The sequence below is a fragment of the Tuber melanosporum genome (assembly GCF_000151645.1).
Source record: "Tuber melanosporum whole genome shotgun sequence assembly, scaffold_256, strain Mel28".
Taxonomy (NCBI): Eukaryota; Fungi; Ascomycota; class Pezizomycetes; order Pezizales; family Tuberaceae; genus Tuber; species Tuber melanosporum.
Window position 1 is genome coordinate 57,598 of NW_003298926.1, and position 20,963 is coordinate 78,560.

Below are 20,963 nucleotides of genomic sequence, written 5' to 3' on the forward strand. Positions count from 1 at the left end.
GGATCCCCCAGGTGGGGGTGAGCACCTGTGAGACTGTTGGTAGTGGAATTTTGGATTTATGTTTGGGTGGAGGGTTGCGAGACTGGTTGGCCCGTGGTAGTGTTTTATTTATTTGTTTGTTATCCCTTTGTTTGATTTCGTGGTTTTCACTACGGGTTGCAGTTGTACCCTAGTATTGTTCAAAAGTGAAGTGTGATACCAGATTGAGAAAGGATCAGAGCTGTGTAAACTATTGGTGTATTACACTAGCTTTCATGAAATAAGGTAAAGCAGAAGTTTTTTTTTTCAAAGAGGAACATGGCAATACGAGCACAAAAAAGATGTTTAATCCTTTTTCCTTCTCTGAAGAGCCAGCTTTTCCTGTACTGTATCAGATAAAGTTCCACCTCTCCTAACATAACGGTAAGAGAAGCAGTGTAACTGCTTCTGTCTCACATCAAATAAGAGCATGCCTTCCAGGATCTTTTCATGACAACGGAAGTTCAGTATGTTTCGCTATATACCATATCATATAGAAAGAATTTAGTATTAAAAGCTTCCAAATACTCATAATGTCCTGACATTTATGAACAGAACTGCTTTTATATACTACTAGAATTGGAAGATGCCAGCTGATTTATTACCTGTATGCAATAGCACTTGTGTTTACAAATATCAGGATTTTATGAGAATAAGGTCTAGGATCTAAAAGATACTGTACAAACTTACCACTTCAATGACTCAAGGAATTATTTCCTAATGGTATAACCCCAGGGCAATGCTCACCATTGGTAACAGGGAGTTGAGATCTGAAAGTAATGGTCTCTAACTCTACAGCACGGGGTGGATTAAGGCTTTGGCATTCAATAAATGTTAATGAAGATGCAAGCTGAATTCAAAAATCTCGATGGTTGTAGTAACTTGGTTGGGTTGAAGTGTGGTCTTAATTCATAGAGTAGGCTTGGATTGAAGAACAGCCTTCAATTAAAGAGCCGGGAATAGAGTGTGTTAATATCTTTGCTAACGTCTAAGCATTGATTACCATAGTGTCTAAAAGCTGAAAGAAAACCGGCATCCTAACTCAAGAAACTCGTAGCTGTCTAGTATAGTAGTTCCGATAATGATCAGCTAAATCACCTACGTTCATGTGGTTGTTATAAACAATCGCAAATTTTGGTGTTAGTATAACAACACGAGGATGGTCACCAAAGCAGAGTAGAATGTTTTGGTGGTTGGTATTTGTGGTCTGAGGTCGTCAGTGCTGTTTATCAGGATAGTTTTCATGCTCTGAAGGAATCCTGTATACCGTGCTCATGAATAGGACAAGATTATTATCCTACCATAAGCAAACTAAAACATCTTTCTCCACCACTCCTGAGATAGTATTAAGTGGAAAGGTTCACTTTTTTTTACTGAATTGAAATGCTTTTGGATACTTCACAGAAGTAGGTCAAAAGGTACTACATGTGCCAATTCCTTTATTCCTTAAGGCCTTCAGAGGTGGTATATTGATAAAGTAGTTGTCCATATATATCATAAAAGAAAATTAGGAGAATGGAAGACTGCAAGCCAGCTGGTAAACAGTACATGAAGTGGAACTTAATCTCAAAGAACCCGAATAGAGATTTGAGTTAAGCTCAGTAAAAGATTCAGTACGACTGGTAAAAAGAAAGGAATATGTATATCCATAGTAATATAAGGCTAAAACCTTATATCCTTGAGGAGTTGGCTTACCACAGGTAAGAGTGGTATGAGATGATTGTTTAGTAAACCATACTATCATTTTATCTACCGCGAGATCACTTGCCGGTAATAGGAAGAATCATATCCAGTTTTCAATGTGCTAGCTAAAGGCTGAAATTTCTGATACCACTGAGCTTGGGGGAGAGACTAATAGGGTGGTGAAATATGAAAATATCTCTTTAGTTGCTCAAAATAGTTTTGTTTTATTTTATTTTTTGTTAAATCCGCGGTTTATTTGTAAACTAATACATGAAGATCCATGGTATAAACCCTGAGGTATGACCTAAAAACCCATAAAACAAAAGAGATATTTCTCTCCAAAATAACAATTTATCGATGAAACATCACTATCTCCTCCTAGCATTTACGGCAAAACAATTTAGTCCTTCATGAGGCCAATCTAGCCTTTCTGATAAAAGGAAAAACCCCCATCCTTGTCATAAAATTAATCCTATTTCGTTACATATAAGAAACAAAATCCCTCAAAAAGCAACAGGTGCTCTCACCTCTTTTCTACAGCCCCAAATCTCGTGCCACGTTTAAAGCTTTCGGTGACAAACTCTCCCTGGCCTTAGCCAACATCAAGCATTCCATATCATGTTCCAAGGTTTCCGGGGCCCCACTGCATCTGCTGCATGTGTGATCCCGATCTTGGTTGGACCAATCTGCGTGTATGTTAAGATAGCTTTTATGAGCCCTGATCTGGTGAATCCATCTAGCCTGAAACTTGAGTAGTCATGAAACTCCAACAGTCTCTAAACAGGGGCCTATACTTGTAGTAATGTGGGTACAGCTGTTGCACCCAATCTTGCCATATCTCTTTCTGAACTTTATCCTTGGCCTTCAGGCAAGCCTCAGTGTCCTGCTGCGGGACCTGGGCTAACTTGGACAGCTTTGTTAGTATTCTGGCATCCGGGAAGAGTGTCACCACGGTAGCGGCAACTTTGTCTATCGGGAGCCATACCTGTTGTGTAGTCATGGAGCTTGAGGTCTAAACCTTGGGCCTCATTCCTCCCTTATTCATATAGAAGGTCAGTCTCCTTTTCGTCTTGACTTTGAATCTACTGTTCGTCGGGAAAGCCATTGGGAGTATAGCTATTGCAATGTTGTTTTCTGGAATCGCTGTGGCCAGGCGCACCATGGTTATCTTTTTCACCTGTTCCACATACAATGCTATCGGGGCTAGGCATGCCTCGGCCGAAGGGACCATGGTGTTTGTTGCGTACCATGTGTCAGTGATCCATCTGGCCACTCTGTTCCAAAAGCTTTATATCTTTCCTACCATCACCATTGACGGAGCCAATACCTCCACCCCATATAGCAGTATAGGCAGTAAAATCCCTTCCACCTGTCTCCTCGCCCCATACAGTGTAAGGCCCTTCCCTGGCATTAAGAGTCTTTGAATCCTCCCAAAGGCCCCTTGTGCCAATGACAACCTTTTCTGGAAATGAGAGCTGGTTTCCCTATCATTAGCCAACCAGTATCCCAGCCATCTGACCAGGGTGCAGGCGGGTTTGATGACATGAGAGTGCGCATTAACTGTATGATTAGGCCTAGGGCCCTTCTCTCTCCTCATTCTCAAATGCCGGAGCTCGGTCTTCGCCAAACTAAACAATAATCCTAGACTCTGCGCCGTAGCGACCATCTTCTCAGTTTCGGTCTCTAGGATTCTGGAGTTATTGTACCATGAATGCGATGCTACTATGATCTGGAAGTCATTAACATAAGATGAAGTAAACATCTCCTTTAAGCCACGCCCAAGATGCAACAGCCTAACATATATGACAAAAAGGAGCGGGAACGGTGGTGGTTCTTGCACTATCCCTTTGTTGACTGTATGATCTCTCCTGGGGCTCCCGCCATATGAAAGGGAGACATTTCTTGTAGCGATAAAACTCTATATCCAGTTGACAAGGTACCAGGGAATTTGATCAACCCCCTCTAACCTATCTGACAACTAGTTTTGATCTACGTTATCGAAGCCCCCTTTTACGTCTAAGAAGATTGTAGATACCTTCTTCTTCGCAAACTGTGCCTCTTTGATCCGATGCTGAAGCAACGCCACAGCATGCACTGTAGACCTTCGGGGCAAGCTGCCAGTCTGATTTTTTGCAGTAGAGACCTTGATCGTATGCGATTTTTATCAACCACAAGTTCACTATGCGTTCCGTCATCTTGGAGAAAGTCTGCATCAAAGCTATGACTCTGAAGCTCGAGCAATCCACGTAGTATTATTTATTTGGCTTTGGTAGTATGACACCGGTCGATTGTTTGAGCACCGGGGAGTGGATCCCCCATTCGAGCAGATTCTCGATTAGCCTTGGTATTATCTCCTGGTTCATACTATGGATTGCTTTCCAAACCCCATAAGGCACCTGATCTGGCCCCAAAGCGGACTGGTTGATACACCTCTGCAGCACCTCTCCCACCTCTTCCTACTTAACCTGATCCTCCCTTCACGGCCTTTGTGTATTCGGGATGGGTCGGGAGACTGGGTCTTCATTCGTAGAAAGGAAGTGTTATATTATTGCTTTTTTAGTTCTTTCAGGGATTGTGTTGGCTCCCCCTGGTGTTCTACTAGATATCCTCTGTCTAGTGAACTGGTGAGCCATCCACACATTGTTCTTCTTGGCGATTACTAGGAAGTCATCCCCATGCGCCCTCTTCACGGAATTCAGTGCTTTCCTGTATGCCTTCTTCACCCTATCTCTCTCTTCTACTCCTGTCCCGTTACACCTTACACGCCGAGCTTCAGAAGTATATACCCTTCTCAACCAGGTGTCTACTATTTCTTCAACCATTTTGTTAGTTTTTTTTCTTCGGTGCCCAGCTTCGAACATTGTGGAGCAGCTTATTCAGGCTAGTTTGAAAATTATATACCGCCTCACCTGGTTCTAAGATTAGTTCGTATCTATTCGGACCATTTATATAACCTTTCAAGGCCATTTCAATGAGGGTGTTTGGCTCACCCTTCTCCATTCGCTATATTATTTTGCTCCAGTCTGGAGCAGGTCTGGCTAGCTCTGCCTCTTCATTATTAACTTCAGTAAGGATGACTATATGGTCCGAGCTCATCCTTTGGTACAGATCCCTCCATCTACCTATCCTCTGTAGCATTACTACATTCGCCAAGAACTAGTTGATGGTGGAGGCTCTGTGCAATGTCAGGTTTTTTCCGAGAACCTGGTGTAGATCCATGGCATATTTAGGACATTGTAACCATGTCACACTGCTGTACGCATGTACAGCTCCCCTTGTCACCATTCTCCATAACTGAGGTCCTCAGGGGGTCTATGAACATGGTGTATACGTTTAAGTCTCCCACCACTAAGGTGGGCTCTTGCTCCTTAATAAACAAACTAGCGGGCTCAACTTTGTTGACACCCTCTACCTACCAATTATAAACATTCAATAAAACAAAGGAAAAACTTCTTCCCACAAGCCGCCTTCCTCTGCTAAAAACTCTTAAATATATTACATTTTCAGCCGCCAGTACCACCACGAAGGAAACACCTGCTAACACTCACAAGGAAATATACGTTGCTACCCTAACCTTATTGCTGTTTTGAAAAACACACTCATATTCTAGTGCCCTTAACGGGGCCTCACTATACAGGGGCAGATGTTGAATACATATAAAGGAAACATTAAACCCTTTAACTATGTGAAATAACGAAATAAAAACATCCTTGCTCCTCTCCCACTTATGTTCGACAACCTTCAACTTCATTCTTTTCATTGTTCTTTGTCCGGATGCGCTCGACATATAGCCCACCAGGCTGATGTTGAGTACCAGTCATACCAACGTGAGCTCAGGAGGCCATCAGTTGGTTGTATTTTTCTTTTTCTTATTCTTTGACTTTGACCCATACCAGGCAATCTTTGTCCTTAGCGGAGTGTGATCCCATACACACTGGACATCTGGCCCGTGTCATCGAATACCAACCTGGTATGAGTCTTGTGTGTCCTCTACAACTCGTTTGTCCATTCTTGCGATCTTCCTCGGGGTGCGTCTTGCACCGGAGGGGGCAAATATCCACTTTGTCCCGACATCCTATTTTGGGGTGACCAAACTTCCAACATCTCATGCATTGCATGGCTGGGGTCATGTACTACATGACCTTTCGATTCTTTAACCTTTCCCATAAAGACCACCTGTGGGGTAGGTTTCCCAGCGTCTGCTTCTGGCAATCTTAGCATCAAGGAGGTAGCCCTCTTTCCTATCCTACTCACCATATCTGCTTTCAGGAACTTGGCCAATGTGAGGTCGATTCTGTGTGTACTTTTAAAGTGTTGATTGATCTCTTTATCCAGCTCAGTTGGGTCAAATGGAATAGCACCTAGTGGAATGCCATGTACCAAGATGTTGACGTCAGTTGGGACTATTCTGAAAGAAAGATACACTGGTTCTCCTTCAGGGTTTGTCGATTTCAGCATCTCAGTCATCTTCTCCAGGTATCTGGAGTACTGTCCTGAATCCGCTTCCTGTGGTACAGGAACCATAATTTCGCTATTTATCCTATTCGAAGACACTTCCAGATCGGTTGGTGCCTTGTACACACAACTCACCAGTGCATTGGTAAGAACTATTACTCCTCTTGCTTCTTCTGCCACCGGATTGGCGAGGAGTTTTGCCATTGTCCTTGTGGCAAAGATCCTACATTTGGCCACTGTAGATCGGCTTTGGGGTTTAGGGCTTTTGACTGTTGTCCACTCCCTGTCGTCTTTGCCCTTGCCTTGTTCCTGTATTTTAGGCTCCTTAGGCGCCAGTTGTTTGCGTGAGGTGAGCCCCTCCTCTAAACTACATTTCCCTTTTCCTTTCTTCTTCTTTGCCAGGATCACTTCAATCTCCGGCTTGGATGCTGCCTCAACATATGACTCAACCTGTTTTTTCCTTGGTGGTGGCCATTCTGCTACCTTTGCCACTGCCACACCTTGCTCCTGTATGAGGGAAGTGAGATTTTGCATCATAACGTTGAGCACCTTGATCTGGTAACCCTGGTAATAATTAGGGACATCATAGTGATGCTTTTAGTAGAAAAGTCCTCGTCCTCAGCATTGCCGATGGCATGCTTGGCAGAAGTTTGTTTCTTGGGCCCTTGGGCATTTAGCAGGTCCATCACGAGGCCCTTGATCTGATGAAATTCAGGGAGCTCATAAGGCTCGGTCTCTTCCTTCTTTCTCTTCAACCCCCAGGGGTGGTGGTCTCTGGCCTTTCGTTGTCACTAGTGTCCATACCTTCTGGGAAAGCTATACCCTGAATTGGTATCATGGCCATTTTGGGATTATCCATGTAACCTGACTGGTCATGTTACACGAGAATTTGGAGATAGTGTACGTGGTGTTGAAAAAAGTACAAAAAAGCATTTAGGAGAAAAATCAGAGAGGAGAAGCTGGGCTCAAAGCAGCTACAAGAGAGATACATTCCAATACGATGAGAAGGAAAACTATTGTCTTGCTTCCAGTAATCTGACATCTGAGAGGATGGAAAAACGCCCATATAGCTGATAATACTAAAAAATATTTTTAACTTGACAGCTGAAGTTAGTTTCAAGGGACGCGATCTCCCAGTCACATTTCCTGCACCTTCATTACGGCATATTGATTTGTACTCTTGGCGAGTTGTTGAAATACACACTTATCAAAGAACAATTGAAAATATCCTAATGCCCTTCCTGCGATATCAAAATCAACTGGAAGTAGTGCACACTGCTTGTGTTTTGGCATAGGATGAACAAAAGGGTCAACTTCGGAAACGGGAGGTAGTGGAGGAAGCTGTTGAAGCTCTCAGATATGGTTTTCACCATGGTTTTATCTTCATTCCTCCTCCTCTCGTTCGTCCTCTTCCTGATCCACTCCTCCATTCACGTTTATAACCTCATGGTCACCTCCCTCCATATCAATATATTCCTCTAACCTCACAAATTCAGCTTCAACCTCATCACTGTTGTATCACTCTTCTTGTTCGGCCATTGATGAAGTTGGTTGTTATTATACATGCTTCTAACCTACTTCTACTTTCGTTGCTCTCCTGTTACCTGTGATCCAACCAAGACCTCATTTCCCCTAATCACCACGTCATAAGCTTACTCTATTGTGTTTAGCTTTTGCTGATCGCACCACAGATCTCATGCTAAAAAGCTGTGAAATTCGGCATCAAACGAAGGGATGGTTTTGGTTGGCTCACGGGGGTGATGCCGTTAGGCTGTATGCCAGCTTGGCGATGTCGTGTTTGGAAGCGAATAAATGATTTATAAATAAGGGTAAAACAGCAATGTCTGGACCCTAACCCTCCCGTTGCATTACTGGCAGAAAAAATGATTGCCCACCCAACACCCCAAAATCTCAAACAAACTTACCCCTCTTCTCTTCTTTTCTTTGGCTTCTCTCGAGAGGAAATCGTCGTGCCTTGAAATTCCCAACCAATCCACCTCGCTTACTACAAAACCTCTTCCTTTCTTTTTCAACCTCACCCTGCACGAGTCCGTTTTTATTTCATTTTTTCCGTTCGGTAGATAAATACATCAACTGTACACAATGGGCTTTCCTGAGGCTCGTTTATCCGGTGCGTTCTCTCTTACCTACCCCACTGCAAGTGATCAGTCAAGTGTTACAATACATGTAATCCGACTGACGAGAATAATGAAATCAAAGACCTGAACGGCAGGCTCGAGGCAAGAAGTTACATCGTCGGCTACGCTCCATCCCAAGCCGATGTTATCACCTACAAGGCACTCTCTGGAGCACCCGACGCCGACAAGTTCCCCCACGCCGCGAGATGGTACAAACATATCGACTCCTACCAGAACGACTTCTCCAGCCTCCCTGGTGATGCCTCTGCTGATGTCTCTTCGTACATCCCTGAATCTACCACTTCTGCCGCTCCTGATGCTGAGGAGGAAGATGATGAGGTTGACTTGTTTGGGTCTTCAGATGAGGAGGTTGATGAGGAAAAGGAGGCCCTTACCAAGAAGAGGTTGGAGGAGTATGCCGCCAAAAAGGTGAGTTTCCTTATCCACCCTTACTGTTATTGTTGTGGGATTTTTTCACCCCTGGCTAATCGAGTGGGGTAGGCTGGCAAGACTAAGCCTGGTATGATCTTGTTCTCCTCTACCGGGGGGATGTTGCTGACTGATATTAGCGGCCAAGTCTGTTGTCACTATGGAGGTAAAGCCGTGGGATGATACTACCGATATGGTTGGCTTCCTTGCTTCACCTCAGCGATTTTCATACTGACCTCTCGATAGATCCAGTTGGAGAAGAACGTTAGAGCGATTGAGAAGGGTAAGACTCATCACTTCCAACCTTTAATGAGCATAGACTAACTGTCTACAGATGGGCTTGTCTGGGGAGCTTCCACCTTAGTCCCTGTCGGTTTCGGCATCAAGAAGTTGCAGATTAACTTGGTTGTCGAGGATGAGAAGGTCTCTCTTGACGATCTGCAACAGGAGATCGAGGGTGATGAGGACCACGTCCAGAGCACTGATGTATGTCCCTTGTATAACTCATGTTACGCATTGCTGACAATGGAGGGTAGATCGCTGCTATGCAGAAATTATGAAGTGCCGGTCGGTGTTCGTCACGGAAGCCGTCTAGACCATGCCATATTTCAGGCGGAGCCTAGATAGATGATCAAAAAAATTAAAATTCGCGCGAGCGACCGAACGGGCGAATTGGGGTTTGAAAGTCTGAATGCTTGTGACACCGAGATGATATCTATTGCAAACACTTGCGCGCAGATTCTACCAGCTTGATTACCAGCTTGATTGTGACCACTTTAGGAGATCTCCGACGCCCATATCGTATCTACAGAAGGAACATGACATCCATAATCCATCCATCTATTAACCTCAATTAACCCACCTATCTGGTCCAATCCAATCCATTCGACCCACTAGGTGTTTTAAGGGGAAGAACCTTCCTCTGCACCCTTAACCCACTTGGCAAACTCGGCCCGCTTGGCCTATCCCACAGCCAAACAATCAATTAGCCAAACCGCCCAGAACTCAACCTCAACCCCGGAGGGGGGCAAAAAAACAAACAAACCCTAATATCCAGAAAGCCCACACGCTCCTCCAGATAGCTGAACTGTCCATACCCCTTCTCCCGCTCCAGCAACCCGCTCCACACGCTCCAGGAGATGGGCTTCAACTCCTCACGATTTCCTAGCACGATGCCGAAGCACAGCAGAACCACTGAGACCAACATCTCGACCGCCACGTCCAGCGGTAGCGAGGTAGTTGGCATTAGAAGGGAGTGTTCGTGCGCGGAGTAGCAGCTTTTTATTTTTTGGGGAGGGTTAGCTTGGAGAGGGAAGGAGGATGCGGGGGGAGGGTACGCACGAGTGGATTAGGAGAAGGGCCGAGAGGGATATTAGCACTCTTGAGGGCATTTTTCTTCTTTTTGATAATCGTCGGTAGTTGGTGGTCGTTTTTCGTAGGTCTTTTTTCGGTTACTGGTGAGGTGTGTAGATTCGATGATGGGTGGTTTGGTAAGTACCATACTGTATGATGGCTGTGCGGCAATTATGGTTGAAAACAGGGCTTTGCTAGTTCCGAATGATTACCCGGCTTTTGTACTTGGTCATTTGGTATCACTCGCTGTTTTGGTTTGGTGAAATAAGGATGGTAGGGGGTAGGGTTTGTGGTATGGTGTGGTGGCAGATAGCAGTGGGTGTATTAGTTAGTAGGTTATAGGATTCTATTGGTGTATTTATGGAACCATGCAGCATGGATGGGTTAAAGGTTGTGGGTAAGGTAGATTTTTGTAGCTTAGGCTTCGATATTTGGCAGCGATTTCCAGCTGCAACATTCATAATCAGGAGGTTCTGTGGGGGTCGGACGTAAAATTGAGATTGTATCGTTCATGAATTAGCGCAAGCTCAAGAATATAAACAATGCGAGAAGCGCGGCTTGTTATCTCAGGATAGTTCCGTGTATCCCGTAGATAGGTGGTTATTCTGGGGGTCTATATAAATTTATCATCTAAGCTGAAGTGCGGGGTGCTGAGATACATGAATTTCTCCTAACTCTTAGAGCCTCCTTTCTCCCTGCGGAGGCTGAGCTGTTTATGACACGAGGCAACACTTAAGTTCAGCTTCACACATAGCAAGGCAACCTTGTGAGAAGGGAATAGTACGTTAATGGGGTTTAAAAATAATAATACTTGTGTTGAGACGAATAAACAGAAGAAATCGTGGGAATGCCTTGACTCTAGGAGATAGTAAAGGAAAGAAAGGTTGTGTAAAGTGTCGTGAATGCCGTACTCAGCTCCAATACAATTTGTGAACCAAGTCCCGTCTGTCGACTAAAAACAATACAATCCTAGTCGTCCATTCCCATCGCTCGTATCCTTGGGGCATAAACTGTGTTGTGGTAGTATTCAATAGTCTGCTAGTCGGTATATAGAATAACGATCGCTGGTCTGCATACCCCTGGCTAAAGGCCGGAGCGTAATAATCACGCCGAAATCCCACACCCTTGACACTCATCGGGCATATCAATGCTCGCCCAAACACTCCGCACCTGACAAGGTCGTTGAAATAGATACCCTGAACTGCAGTGCTTCCCAAAGATATACCTGACGTGACCACAGGTCCATATGTGTTTGTAATACAAGCACATTATCGTTCTGTTCGTGTGTGTTTCGTGCTTGTGGAACCGCGAGAATGTGCGCGTGTGTGCAGGTGGTGATGGAGAGCTCGGTCTCGGTGAGAACGTCGAACTTTATAAAGAGCAGGAAGATTAGTTCCAGAGGTTAGAAAGCATAGAGTGCGACGTGGAGTATGATCTGTGGGAGCTATGCTGCTGTCCGCTCTGGGCCCTCTGCCACTATCTTCATGCTTAGCAGGAATCCCCGGCCATCCGCGTCCCCTGAGTTGCCTTAGGAAAGTGAGTAAGAGTGTGGGGAGACACTTTTCAAAGTGCCATTCGTTGCGAGCTTATGCGGGAGCGCGCAGAATGCACGGCCTCCCTGGTGGAAGAATGCGTGGTGCTGGGCCAGAGGTTTGATACAAGATACTTTATCGACAAGGGTTTGATAGAGAATTTGGGGGAAGTAACATCATTCCGAAACATCCTCGCAGGTAAGACTTCTCCGAGCGTATATTGTATTATGGCAATAGATCCCCTTCCTCTTACATCCTTAGGAGTACTGCGTCCCAGACACGTTGGTTGGGGGGAATTTGTCTTCAGACTGACGTTTTCAGGTGATGGAAACGGGATGGATATTTCCATCACGTCCGATTGATCGAGAGTTCAGGAGTGGCTGAAAATGGTGGGGGTGGCTTGTGGGTAACGAGTGAGGTTCCTAGGTTTGTCTTCCGCTGGGACGACGTCGGCATCGAAATGTCGAGTAGGATAACGGTGGAAAGCGGGTCCTAAGTCATTTGGGCAAGGGAGAAATTGGGTTCGTGAAACTTCAACACTTTTGATTGAACGGCAAGTTCCTGATAAAAGGCTTGGTTGGTTCTGGGATTGGCGGAAGCAAAGGCAACTCCTTGTCGGGCGCAGCAGATCTAGTTTGCGCCAAAATGATGGGAATCTTCATTACGGCAGATGTGGGAGTTGCTTTTTGGAGGGCAATGACAACTGCTACATGTAGGTTGGTGCCAGTCTGTAGGGCTCAGGCCGCAACCTCGGTACCGGTAAGTAGATTTATCGTATCACACCATTGTGATACTCATGGGCAAATTACGATACCACAGAGAACTCGAGTACTGTATAAAAGCATGAAACAGCCTTGGAATCTCCGATAGGGGATACTTCACCGAGTGACGATACAAGTACTCGAGTAAGGATCCTATGCTGCACCCTTTTCTTGCGCTGGGATATTGCCGATGGGCTGGGGGAGCGAGAAAAAGCATGATATTTGTGCGTTGACAAAATTAACCGCAATTCAACAATCGGTGGCAACCCACTCCTCTTCATCACCCCGCACTCTCAACAGTACCTAAAAAAATTGCTCTAAGTCAACCAAGAAGAAACCATTCTGTTCAATTCTTTTTTTCAATAAACTATGCCTCCTATTCTTTGCAGTCATGTTAAAAAACCTATTCCCTCCATACATCTCTCTGAGTTTACCAGGGAGAGTATTCTTAGATTACATGAGCCTCAGATGGGATATCAGCAAATTTCCTACTACCTTAATATTCCCTACAATACTGTCTGAGACACAATTGCAAAGGGACATCATGAGAGCAAGGAGAATAAGGGTAGAGGAAGAAATCCTAAAACTACCAACTTACAGAATGATGCTATAGTAGAGGAAGCTCTTAAAAATCACTATACTACCTATTCTGACCAGTGTTCACAACAGGCCAGATTGGACTGGAAGGACTGGAGGCCGTCCACACTATGCCAGGCCATCCAGATGTGAAGCCATGGACTAGGTAGTCTGGTCAAGGAAAATGGCCGGACTGGATGGACTGGACTGGCCTGAGAATTTCCTACCAGAATTTGTAAGAGGGCTGTTGGCCTCTCGGCTATTCTACATTCACATTTTGTTTTTTCTTCCTCACTTTTTCTCTCTCCTAACACGACTACAAAAATCCAAATTGGCTCTTTATCTGATAAGAAAATAAAGTAGAAAACATGATTGCACGAAATTGAGTTCAGGATGAAAAAAGAAAAATTCAAGTACCATGACCATCCTCTGACTCATGCATGCCTGTACTGCTTCCTACTTCTGCTTACTACTACTTGCCTCCAGGTTACCTACCAGCAGCCACCTCTTATTCATGCCTACAAGCCAGCAGTTCCTCATATGGTCCACGCACTGGAAAACTAGAACCCAGAATTAAAAGCCTTTTTTACCAACTTGAAGACTCCTAAACCCACTAATCCTGTGTAATCTGCAATGGTAGTTCCTCTTGGCAGGGTTAAAGAGGAAGCTATCTTCCAACCCATTGGACCTCCATATTCAACATATAATTTTCTAGTTCCTCTACTGTAGTGGTGATTGTAGAAGCATCATCAAATGGAATGAGACCAGCTTGCGCCCACGACTTCTAACACTCGCCAGCCTCAATAATATCTTTACCTAAACTGTTTCTAGGGTCGGTAATTGTGATTTTTGCATTAGAGATAAATTAATAAATTAAAAAAGAGAAGTAAAAAGAGATACCTGAAGTGAAAGAAATTCAAACCTGCTAAATATACGTCCAACCTCTACAGACATTGCAGGTACACAAACGGTATCAAATGCAAGCCAGGAAAGATTAGGAAAATCTGCTCGATTGGCGAGCCACTAGGCCTTTGGATCAGTAATCGTGATATTTGTATCTATTAATCTTAAATAGTGAGAGAGGTCATCATTATCAATAGTGGTTGGAGTAAGACGAACTCACTTATAACAGCGTGATGTAGAAGTAGTTGATAGAAAAGAGGAGGTTTCTGGTATTGTCATTGATGATGCTGGGGAGGAGAATGGGGGAGCCTGAGAAAAGGGTTGTGGTGAGGGGTTTGCTTTATAATTATTTTCCCAAAGGTTGTGAACAAGTTGACGTGCTTTTTAAGTCCAATCACATCACCTATCCTCATCCTATTCAACTTGAAAAAATAGAGCCAAGTTTGGATTCAATACTAGTGATGTACAAAGGATCAGTGAGAGGGTATTTTTTGAATTGTACTTATTCAGTTTCTCGTTTGCAGAGGTAAGACAAGTAACCATTAGAATAGAAGCTGAATAAAACTCTAGTGCTAGGGCCACGTGCTTTCGTAGTGACTCCAGTGAAGGATAAATATTATAGAGATAGCCATGAGGTCGATGTCCTTGTAATTTGAGTGTTTTGTCAGTAAATGGTTCTAAAAAGTGTGCAATATTGATTAAGTGTCTCCAGTCATCTGGTATAAGTGTGTCGCGACGAATTGAAAGATGGGGATCATGAGTAACAGTCTCAGTGATATAAATATCAATCGCTGGGTGCATGAGTAAGGCTCTCTCAATAGCTAAAAAATCTCTGTTCTATCGTATTAGACTTCCAATTGTGAGTTTTCCTGCATTTGTTACCTCCTTAGATAGCAGCTCTATTGTATATACAAATCCTTCTAATTTTTGTAGACATCCTCTTATCCATGTTTTGAGGTTTCTTAGTTTCCCAAGAGGACCTATCTTGGGCCATTCATCAATTGCATCATTTTCTGCTACAATTACCTCCTTTTCTCCTACGTTACCATCTAAACGAAGATACTTTTTTCCATACAGAAAAACTCTCACAACTAGATTCAAAATATAACCAAAGCAATATATATACCAGCTTCCTGTTTCAAAAAATTGGCCTATATCGTCCAGTGCTAAATTAAACTGTATTGATAAATGATCAAGACAGCTTAAATTATTGCTTGAATTGTCAACAGTAAAGTAGCTGACCAATTTGTGAATATCATACTCAGTAAGTATTGACCAGACAAGATTGCCTTGGTTGATTCTACTATGGCTACCTTTCACAGATCTTAATGCTAATAGTGCATTTTGGCATATTCCAAATTAGTCTATCCAATGAACCACAATACTGAGTATTGATTTGCAATTAGGAGAGGTCCAAAGATACAAGGAACAGGATATGAAAAATAATGCTTGATGGAATGACACCTAGAGCCTTTATTTATTTTTGTTAAAACCAGAGAGAATTCGTAATCGCACTGTATTCCCTTATCTGGATAAGGCCTTTCCTAAAGCTGTAAAATAGACACACTATAATTCGTTTAAAATAGTTAGTATTAATTAAAATATAATCTTAAATGCTGATTAGAGAAAATAAAAAAATAATTTGATAATTTAACAGTAGTAAGACATGCAACTGTACAAAGATATATTAAAAGAGCCAAAAATTCTGATGCAGTAATGCTGTAAAAGGCAATATTGTATACAATAATCTATCATAGCAATAGTTGCTTGAATATATCACCATTAAAGATATAGGTAGGAAAACTGTTGGCTAGGGTGATTGGTAATATGAACTGTACCGTGGGTATACTAGGAGTTTTTTCAAGTTGAGGAGTTTGATTTGAATTGGAAACAATTAGTATACTATCGCGATTGAAACTATGAAAGCAAACGTGTTGGTTTATTATATTATTAGTTGATTTATTGGTAAATGAAACATAGCTTCGCTCTGGACCTATCCAGTATTAGTTAATTTATTTCTGATAAAGATGTCAGCAATTACATATATCGAGTACAATGCTATTTCCAGCCATTTATTTTCTCATGCCAAATGTCTTTTCCATTTGCCAGTAGCCATACCCAACTTTTCCTCTTCTTTCTTGCTGGCTATTCCAATTGATCTCCCTTTCTGTTACTAATATTACTCAGAATCACACTCTCAGACTGTGATAAAACTGGCAAAACTGATGGTACAATTGAAGACTCAGCTGTAGTTGAAGCCTCCCTCTTTGCCAATACTGAGTCTGACATTGCTGAGCAAGTTGCTCCTAATATTTCTAGTAGGACAATAAGGAGAAAACTTGAACAAAAGCATCTTGAAAAGTGAATTACACAAGAGAGAGTTCATTTGAATGAGGATCTAGCTTAGAGAGATTTAAATAAGCATTAGCTTATAGGCATTGGACAAAGGAGATATGGAGAAGGAAGACAATGTGGGGGGATGAGGTGTTGTGGAAAGTGGAGGAGGAAAGAGGAGAAAATGGGTTTTCAGATATCCATCTGAGAAATGGAATACAGATTGTATTGAACCTAAGGTTAGGAGAGGGGGGAGATAGATTAGCCAGATGATGACTGGTTGTTTTTATAGTCAAACTCATGGTCCTTTTTTATATGTTTTTCCTGATCTTTCTTCTGCTAGGGGTGGAGTTACTGGGAAGTCAATTATTGATGCTTATAATTATTATAACTTTCTAGAGATATGGGAGAATATCAGAAAAAAGGCTGGAGAAGAAGAGGTATTTTTTATCATTGACAATGCTAAGACTCACTTGCCTTTTAGGAGATAGCTTAGAGGGCAGGGAATTACACTGATAGAAAGTCCTGCCTATTTACCAGATCTCAATCCAAGTAAAAATATTTTGTCTCTTGTGAAAGGTAAGCTTCATAAGTACTACCCTAAGCTATATCCTATGAAGGGTGATATCAATGTGGTCAAGAAGGCAATAGTAGAGGTCATCACTCATTTTGGGAACTTCTTAATCTAAAGGTTTTTGATACTTTAGTTGAATCAATGGTGGATGGAATAGAGGCAATTATTAAGGCTGATGGATGGTATATCAAATATTAATTTCTACTATGTATTTACATCTTTTAAATTTTGTTTTTGGTTTTCATAATAGTGGATTGGTGGGTGAGTGTGGTTGTTATCGCCGAAGATTTTCCTCTGTTACATCAGAGTTAATTTTGTCCACACACAATAACAAAGTAGAAGGAAGGAGGACTCAGAACGAATAGCCATGCTCGATTGCTGATTTGCCCAGCTGCGCGTTTAACGTGTACCAGAATTAGGGTGTCCTCGTTCAGCACGTGAGTGCCGAACGGGCACCGTACAAGTCTCTGGCATGAACTGAGTGAATATTAGGGGATCCCGGGTGTGCCGAAGCTCTTTGCCAAGGATACTGAATCATGCCTGTAAATTGCAAAAGCAGTTAGCATAAAAGTTATCAAAAAGGGGGAAATTTGATTAAAAAGGGAGAATAGTTCCTGGTGTGCATGTTAGCAAGAAGTATCAATCCTCTGAAATATTGTGAACCTTTACCAACCACCAAAGGAGAAAGAAAAAAGAAAACACTGTCGGTAAGTTAATTATTCCCAAGTAGAGAAAATTAAGAACAGAACTCATATGAATACTATCTAGAAAAATGGAAGACTCAAAGCATGAATGGACATTCTTTAAACAACGATGTGCAGTCTAAACCTTTTGAAATTCGGCAGGCTTGACCTATAGACAGATCACTGAACATCAGAAACTTAGTCTTGATACTCTCTACAATATATGTCAGTCACCGGCCAGGCTGATAAAGCCCAAAAGAAGGAAGTGTTCACTCGACACTCCCACACATTCTTGACTTGTAGCCACAGCTACCTTGAACGCCGCCCATTGTTGAATGCGACTCATTGAGGTCACTGCAGCTTGTAGCATCCAAGCCTCCCAGAGAATCCTCCAGAAAGTCTTTAAGATGGAAGGCTATTCCTGGAGCATTGTCTGAAAAAAAGGTGTTTCTCGACGAGCGAAAGACAAGGCTATACTTAGCCTTCACAATAGCCTACCAGCATTGGACAGAGGAGTATTGGCACAGGGTCATTTGGACAGATGAGTTTTTTGTGTGGCTATCAGGCCAACAAGTCGGGTTTGGGTGACTCGGCATCCTGGTGAGTAGTGTCATGATGATTGTCACCTCCCGAAGTTCCCCAAATGCGATACTATTATGGTATGGGGTGGGATCTTGGGGGCCAAGAAATGCGATCCCATGTAATGATCCCTCCTTGGATAGTTAGTTCTTGGCAATGGGGAACGATACTTCTCTTCTTCTGTTTCTTTCTTTAGTCTTACCATAGCACTAGGCCTCTGCCTACGTTACCAACAGCACAAGACCCTTGTCTTTTATCGGGAAAGCCTATCGTAAGCTTTCTCTAACTCTTCTTCGTGAAGAGCTCTTCGTGGCATAACGATAACGTTGCAATAAAGATAAAGATCGTAAAGGTGTTTTATATTCATTAAAGTAATAAGTAGGAAAAGTACTTAGAATTCAATCTAATTTTATTTATACTAGTACCGCCGATACCGGCATACGACCAGTCTCCCCCATGCCCCATAAAACAAATCTATCTAAAATACACACTACCGCGGACTATTCCGCCTCGCAATCACTCCCCCCAAACATAAATCCAAAAATCACTACCTTAATGGGCTCACGCGCGCTCGCAGCAACTAGTGCTGCCCCGGATTAATGCGTCTTCCCACCTCGCTTCCCAGCCACCCTCTCATACCCTCACCCCTATCCGCCTCCAACACAATCTGTCCCCCATACTCAACAAAGGAAACATATAGTCTATCCCAACACTCTTCTGTCCTTTTATAGTGCAGTCCCAGGTCCACGTATCCCTCGGCCAGAACCAACCCATAAAATGAACAGCGCTCCTCTTTCAACAACCCTTTTGTCTTAGCCCACCGCAAAACCACCGACGTCCGAGTCGCGAGGTCCAGCTCGTCCCATTGCTGGTGCTGAGAATGCCAAAACCAATCATGACACATTTGTAAACAGCGGGGCTTTTTCTCAAAGTGTTCGGTGAAGGTGACTCGTTTCTGGGAGGCCGTCGCCGAAATCGCAGTCCCACAGCAGGGACAATCACAGCGTCGCTGGTTGGGCAAGAAAAACCACTTCTTCGGCATGGTTACCAACTCCGGCAGAATGCATCCACTGCCATCGTGTTGCTTCTCACACCGGGTGCAGGTTGTGGGGTCCCCTACCGTCGCCAACTGACCACTTCTTTCCACCATCAGTGTGCCGTCAAATGGGTTACCTGCCACTACCAATTCCCCATCCACCGTCTTAACATGCCGGGGAATTCCTAGGCCTAACCACCTGTGGCTCATCCACCAGGACTTCCACTGCAGTATTGTTGAATCCTTGTACAAGTCCTCATCAGCGAGCTGCCCTGTAGCATAGCGGGGGAACTCAGTCCAGTGGTATCTATCATCCTTCCCTGCACAGCTGTCATGCCCGACCAAACCGGTCCCGCTGCGAATTCTCAGTAAAACATAGGAGTCCATACGGGTGAGGCCTCGGAGATGTCGAGGTGCCCTAGGTTCACGAGCATAATACCTGTGTCCCTCCCTGTCGTGCCATGATCCCCACTCTGCTTTTTGCAATTCTCGGGCCAATGCCGCATGCCCGATCCCAAAGCTTACCCCTTCCCAACACAGCGGCTGCAATGGGCGCCCCACGCAGGCCTTAGCCTTTTTGTCCACCGTCTCATTGCCGTCAATGCCCATGTGTCCCGGAACCCAGCTAATGTTGACATGGCTGAACTCATTAAACAATGGGGCCATAACTTCCCACATTTCAGCCGAATCTCCTTCCGGAAACATCCCATCTACCAGGGTGAGGGCGGGCACACAGTCCAGAAACACATGGACCGGGCGCCTCTTGGCCACCATTCGAGCATATCGGAGTGCACAAACAACTGCAAACAGCTCGCATTCAACAATGCTCCATGACTGGGGAACCGAGCACCCGTCGACACAGGTCAGGGCTCCTTTCTCAAATATTGCCCATGCCACACCTGCCCCTTCAGAGGACATGGACCTGTCCGTGTATATAACCACATCCGAGGACTTGCAGAGATCTGTGTAGAGCGAACGGTGGCGTGCAGCCATCACCGCCTTGTCCTTCCCAATCGTAATCGTGGGGCGGCAGGTGAGTTCCTTGTCCGAGTTCTGCCAGTGTGCCACCATCCCTTCCTGCTTCCAGTCATGCGGTATCTCACCGAACCACGGGTGTTGATCACAGTACCGGTAGTTAATAAATCGACTGTAGTACCTCCTCTGCAGATACCTCCCTTGGATGGCAACAGGTGGTGCTCCGAACTCAGCCAGCAGTATATTGTTTGCCAGCTTCATGGGGGTCCGGAAGACTGATCGGAGGCAGTCGTTGACGTGGACCTGAATCTGTTTCACATACGACCCATGGTCGGTTACAAATTCAAGCCCGTAATACACGGTCGGAAGATATGCTGCTTGCACCCAGCGGTAAGTCTCCCATGCCCCAAGCCCTCCAACACTCCCAAACCTCCTTCCCAACGCCGAAATTCTTCTCCTAACACCCAACCCCCTTTCCAACCAATACTTTACATGAGAAGAAAAATTAAGAAATACATTGAACCTATATCCAAGAACTGGTAAATCCTCAGAAGGCAAAACCATTTCTCCCAACAATTCCATTCCCCCCCACACCCTGTCCCCAAACCCGATCCACTGGGTCTTGAGGGCACTAAACCCCATCGCCCTAGCCCTTGCTATGCGATCGCAGTCTGCAAAAATTTCCCACGCATGGTACCAGGCAGCGTTGCAAGACTCTGCAGCCACCATGATGACTCCGTCATCAACATATGAGATCACCAATTGTCGGACCCCAGGGGAGTAGCACATTCGCAGTGTGAATATGTCCACCACGTAGGCCTCGAAGAGAAAGGGAGAGAGAGGTGAGCCCTGAGGCACCCCTTTGCTGACATAGTAGGCTTTAGAGATGCATCCATTAAACTGGAAGCGAATTGACCGGCAGGACGTCCATCTT

At 44.1% G+C, this 20,963-nt stretch overlaps 2 protein-coding genes; one reads left to right on the forward strand and one right to left on the reverse strand.

Moving 5' to 3' along the window:
* Positions 1-8,073: 8,073 nt before the first annotated feature.
* On the forward strand, positions 8,074-9,448 carry GSTUM_00001146001 (uncharacterized protein). XM_002838516.2 has 7 exons: positions 8,074-8,287; positions 8,377-8,723; positions 8,796-8,814; positions 8,864-8,919; positions 8,970-9,006; positions 9,058-9,209; positions 9,260-9,448. Exons 1-7 carry the CDS (start codon positions 8,260-8,262, stop codon positions 9,281-9,283), a joined length of 663 nt encoding a protein of 220 aa, XP_002838562.1. The 5' UTR covers positions 8,074-8,259; the 3' UTR covers positions 9,284-9,448.
* A 42-nt stretch (positions 9,449-9,490) lies between these two features.
* Positions 9,491-10,204, reverse strand: GSTUM_00001147001 (uncharacterized protein). XM_002838517.2 has 3 exons: positions 10,065-10,204; positions 9,769-10,000; positions 9,491-9,685 (listed from the first exon to the last, which is right to left on the reverse strand). The coding sequence occupies exons 1-3, from the start codon at positions 10,112-10,114 to the stop codon at positions 9,626-9,628; spliced, it is 342 nt and encodes a 113-aa protein (XP_002838563.1). The 5' UTR covers positions 10,115-10,204; the 3' UTR covers positions 9,491-9,625.
* Between the last annotated feature and the right edge of the window lie 10,759 nt (positions 10,205-20,963).

What these genes read in the sequence shown, in the direction of transcription:
- GSTUM_00001146001 (XM_002838516.2), top strand. Translation starts at nt 8,260, where the DNA reads ATGGGCTTTCCTGAGGCTCGTTTATCCG. An exon ending in GGGATGATACTACCGATATG is followed by an intron (nt 8,920 to 8,969) that starts GTTGGCTTCCTT and finishes ACCTCTCGATAG; the next exon opens with ATCCAGTTGGAGAAGAACGT. An exon ending in ACCACGTCCAGAGCACTGAT is followed by an intron (nt 9,210 to 9,259) that starts GTATGTCCCTTG and finishes AATGGAGGGTAG; the next exon opens with ATCGCTGCTATGCAGAAATT.
- GSTUM_00001147001 (XM_002838517.2), bottom strand. Translation starts at nt 10,114, where the DNA reads ATGCCCTCAAGAGTGCTAATATCCCTCTCGGCCCTTCTCCTAATCCAC. An exon ending in GCCCTTCTCCTAATCCACTC is followed by an intron (nt 10,001 to 10,064) that starts GTGCGTACCCTC and finishes AAAAATAAAAAG; the next exon opens with CTGCTACTCCGCGCACGAAC. An exon ending in TGGGCTTTCTGGATATTAGG is followed by an intron (nt 9,686 to 9,768) that starts GTTTGTTTGTTT and finishes GCTGTGGGATAG; the next exon opens with GCCAAGCGGGCCGAGTTTGC.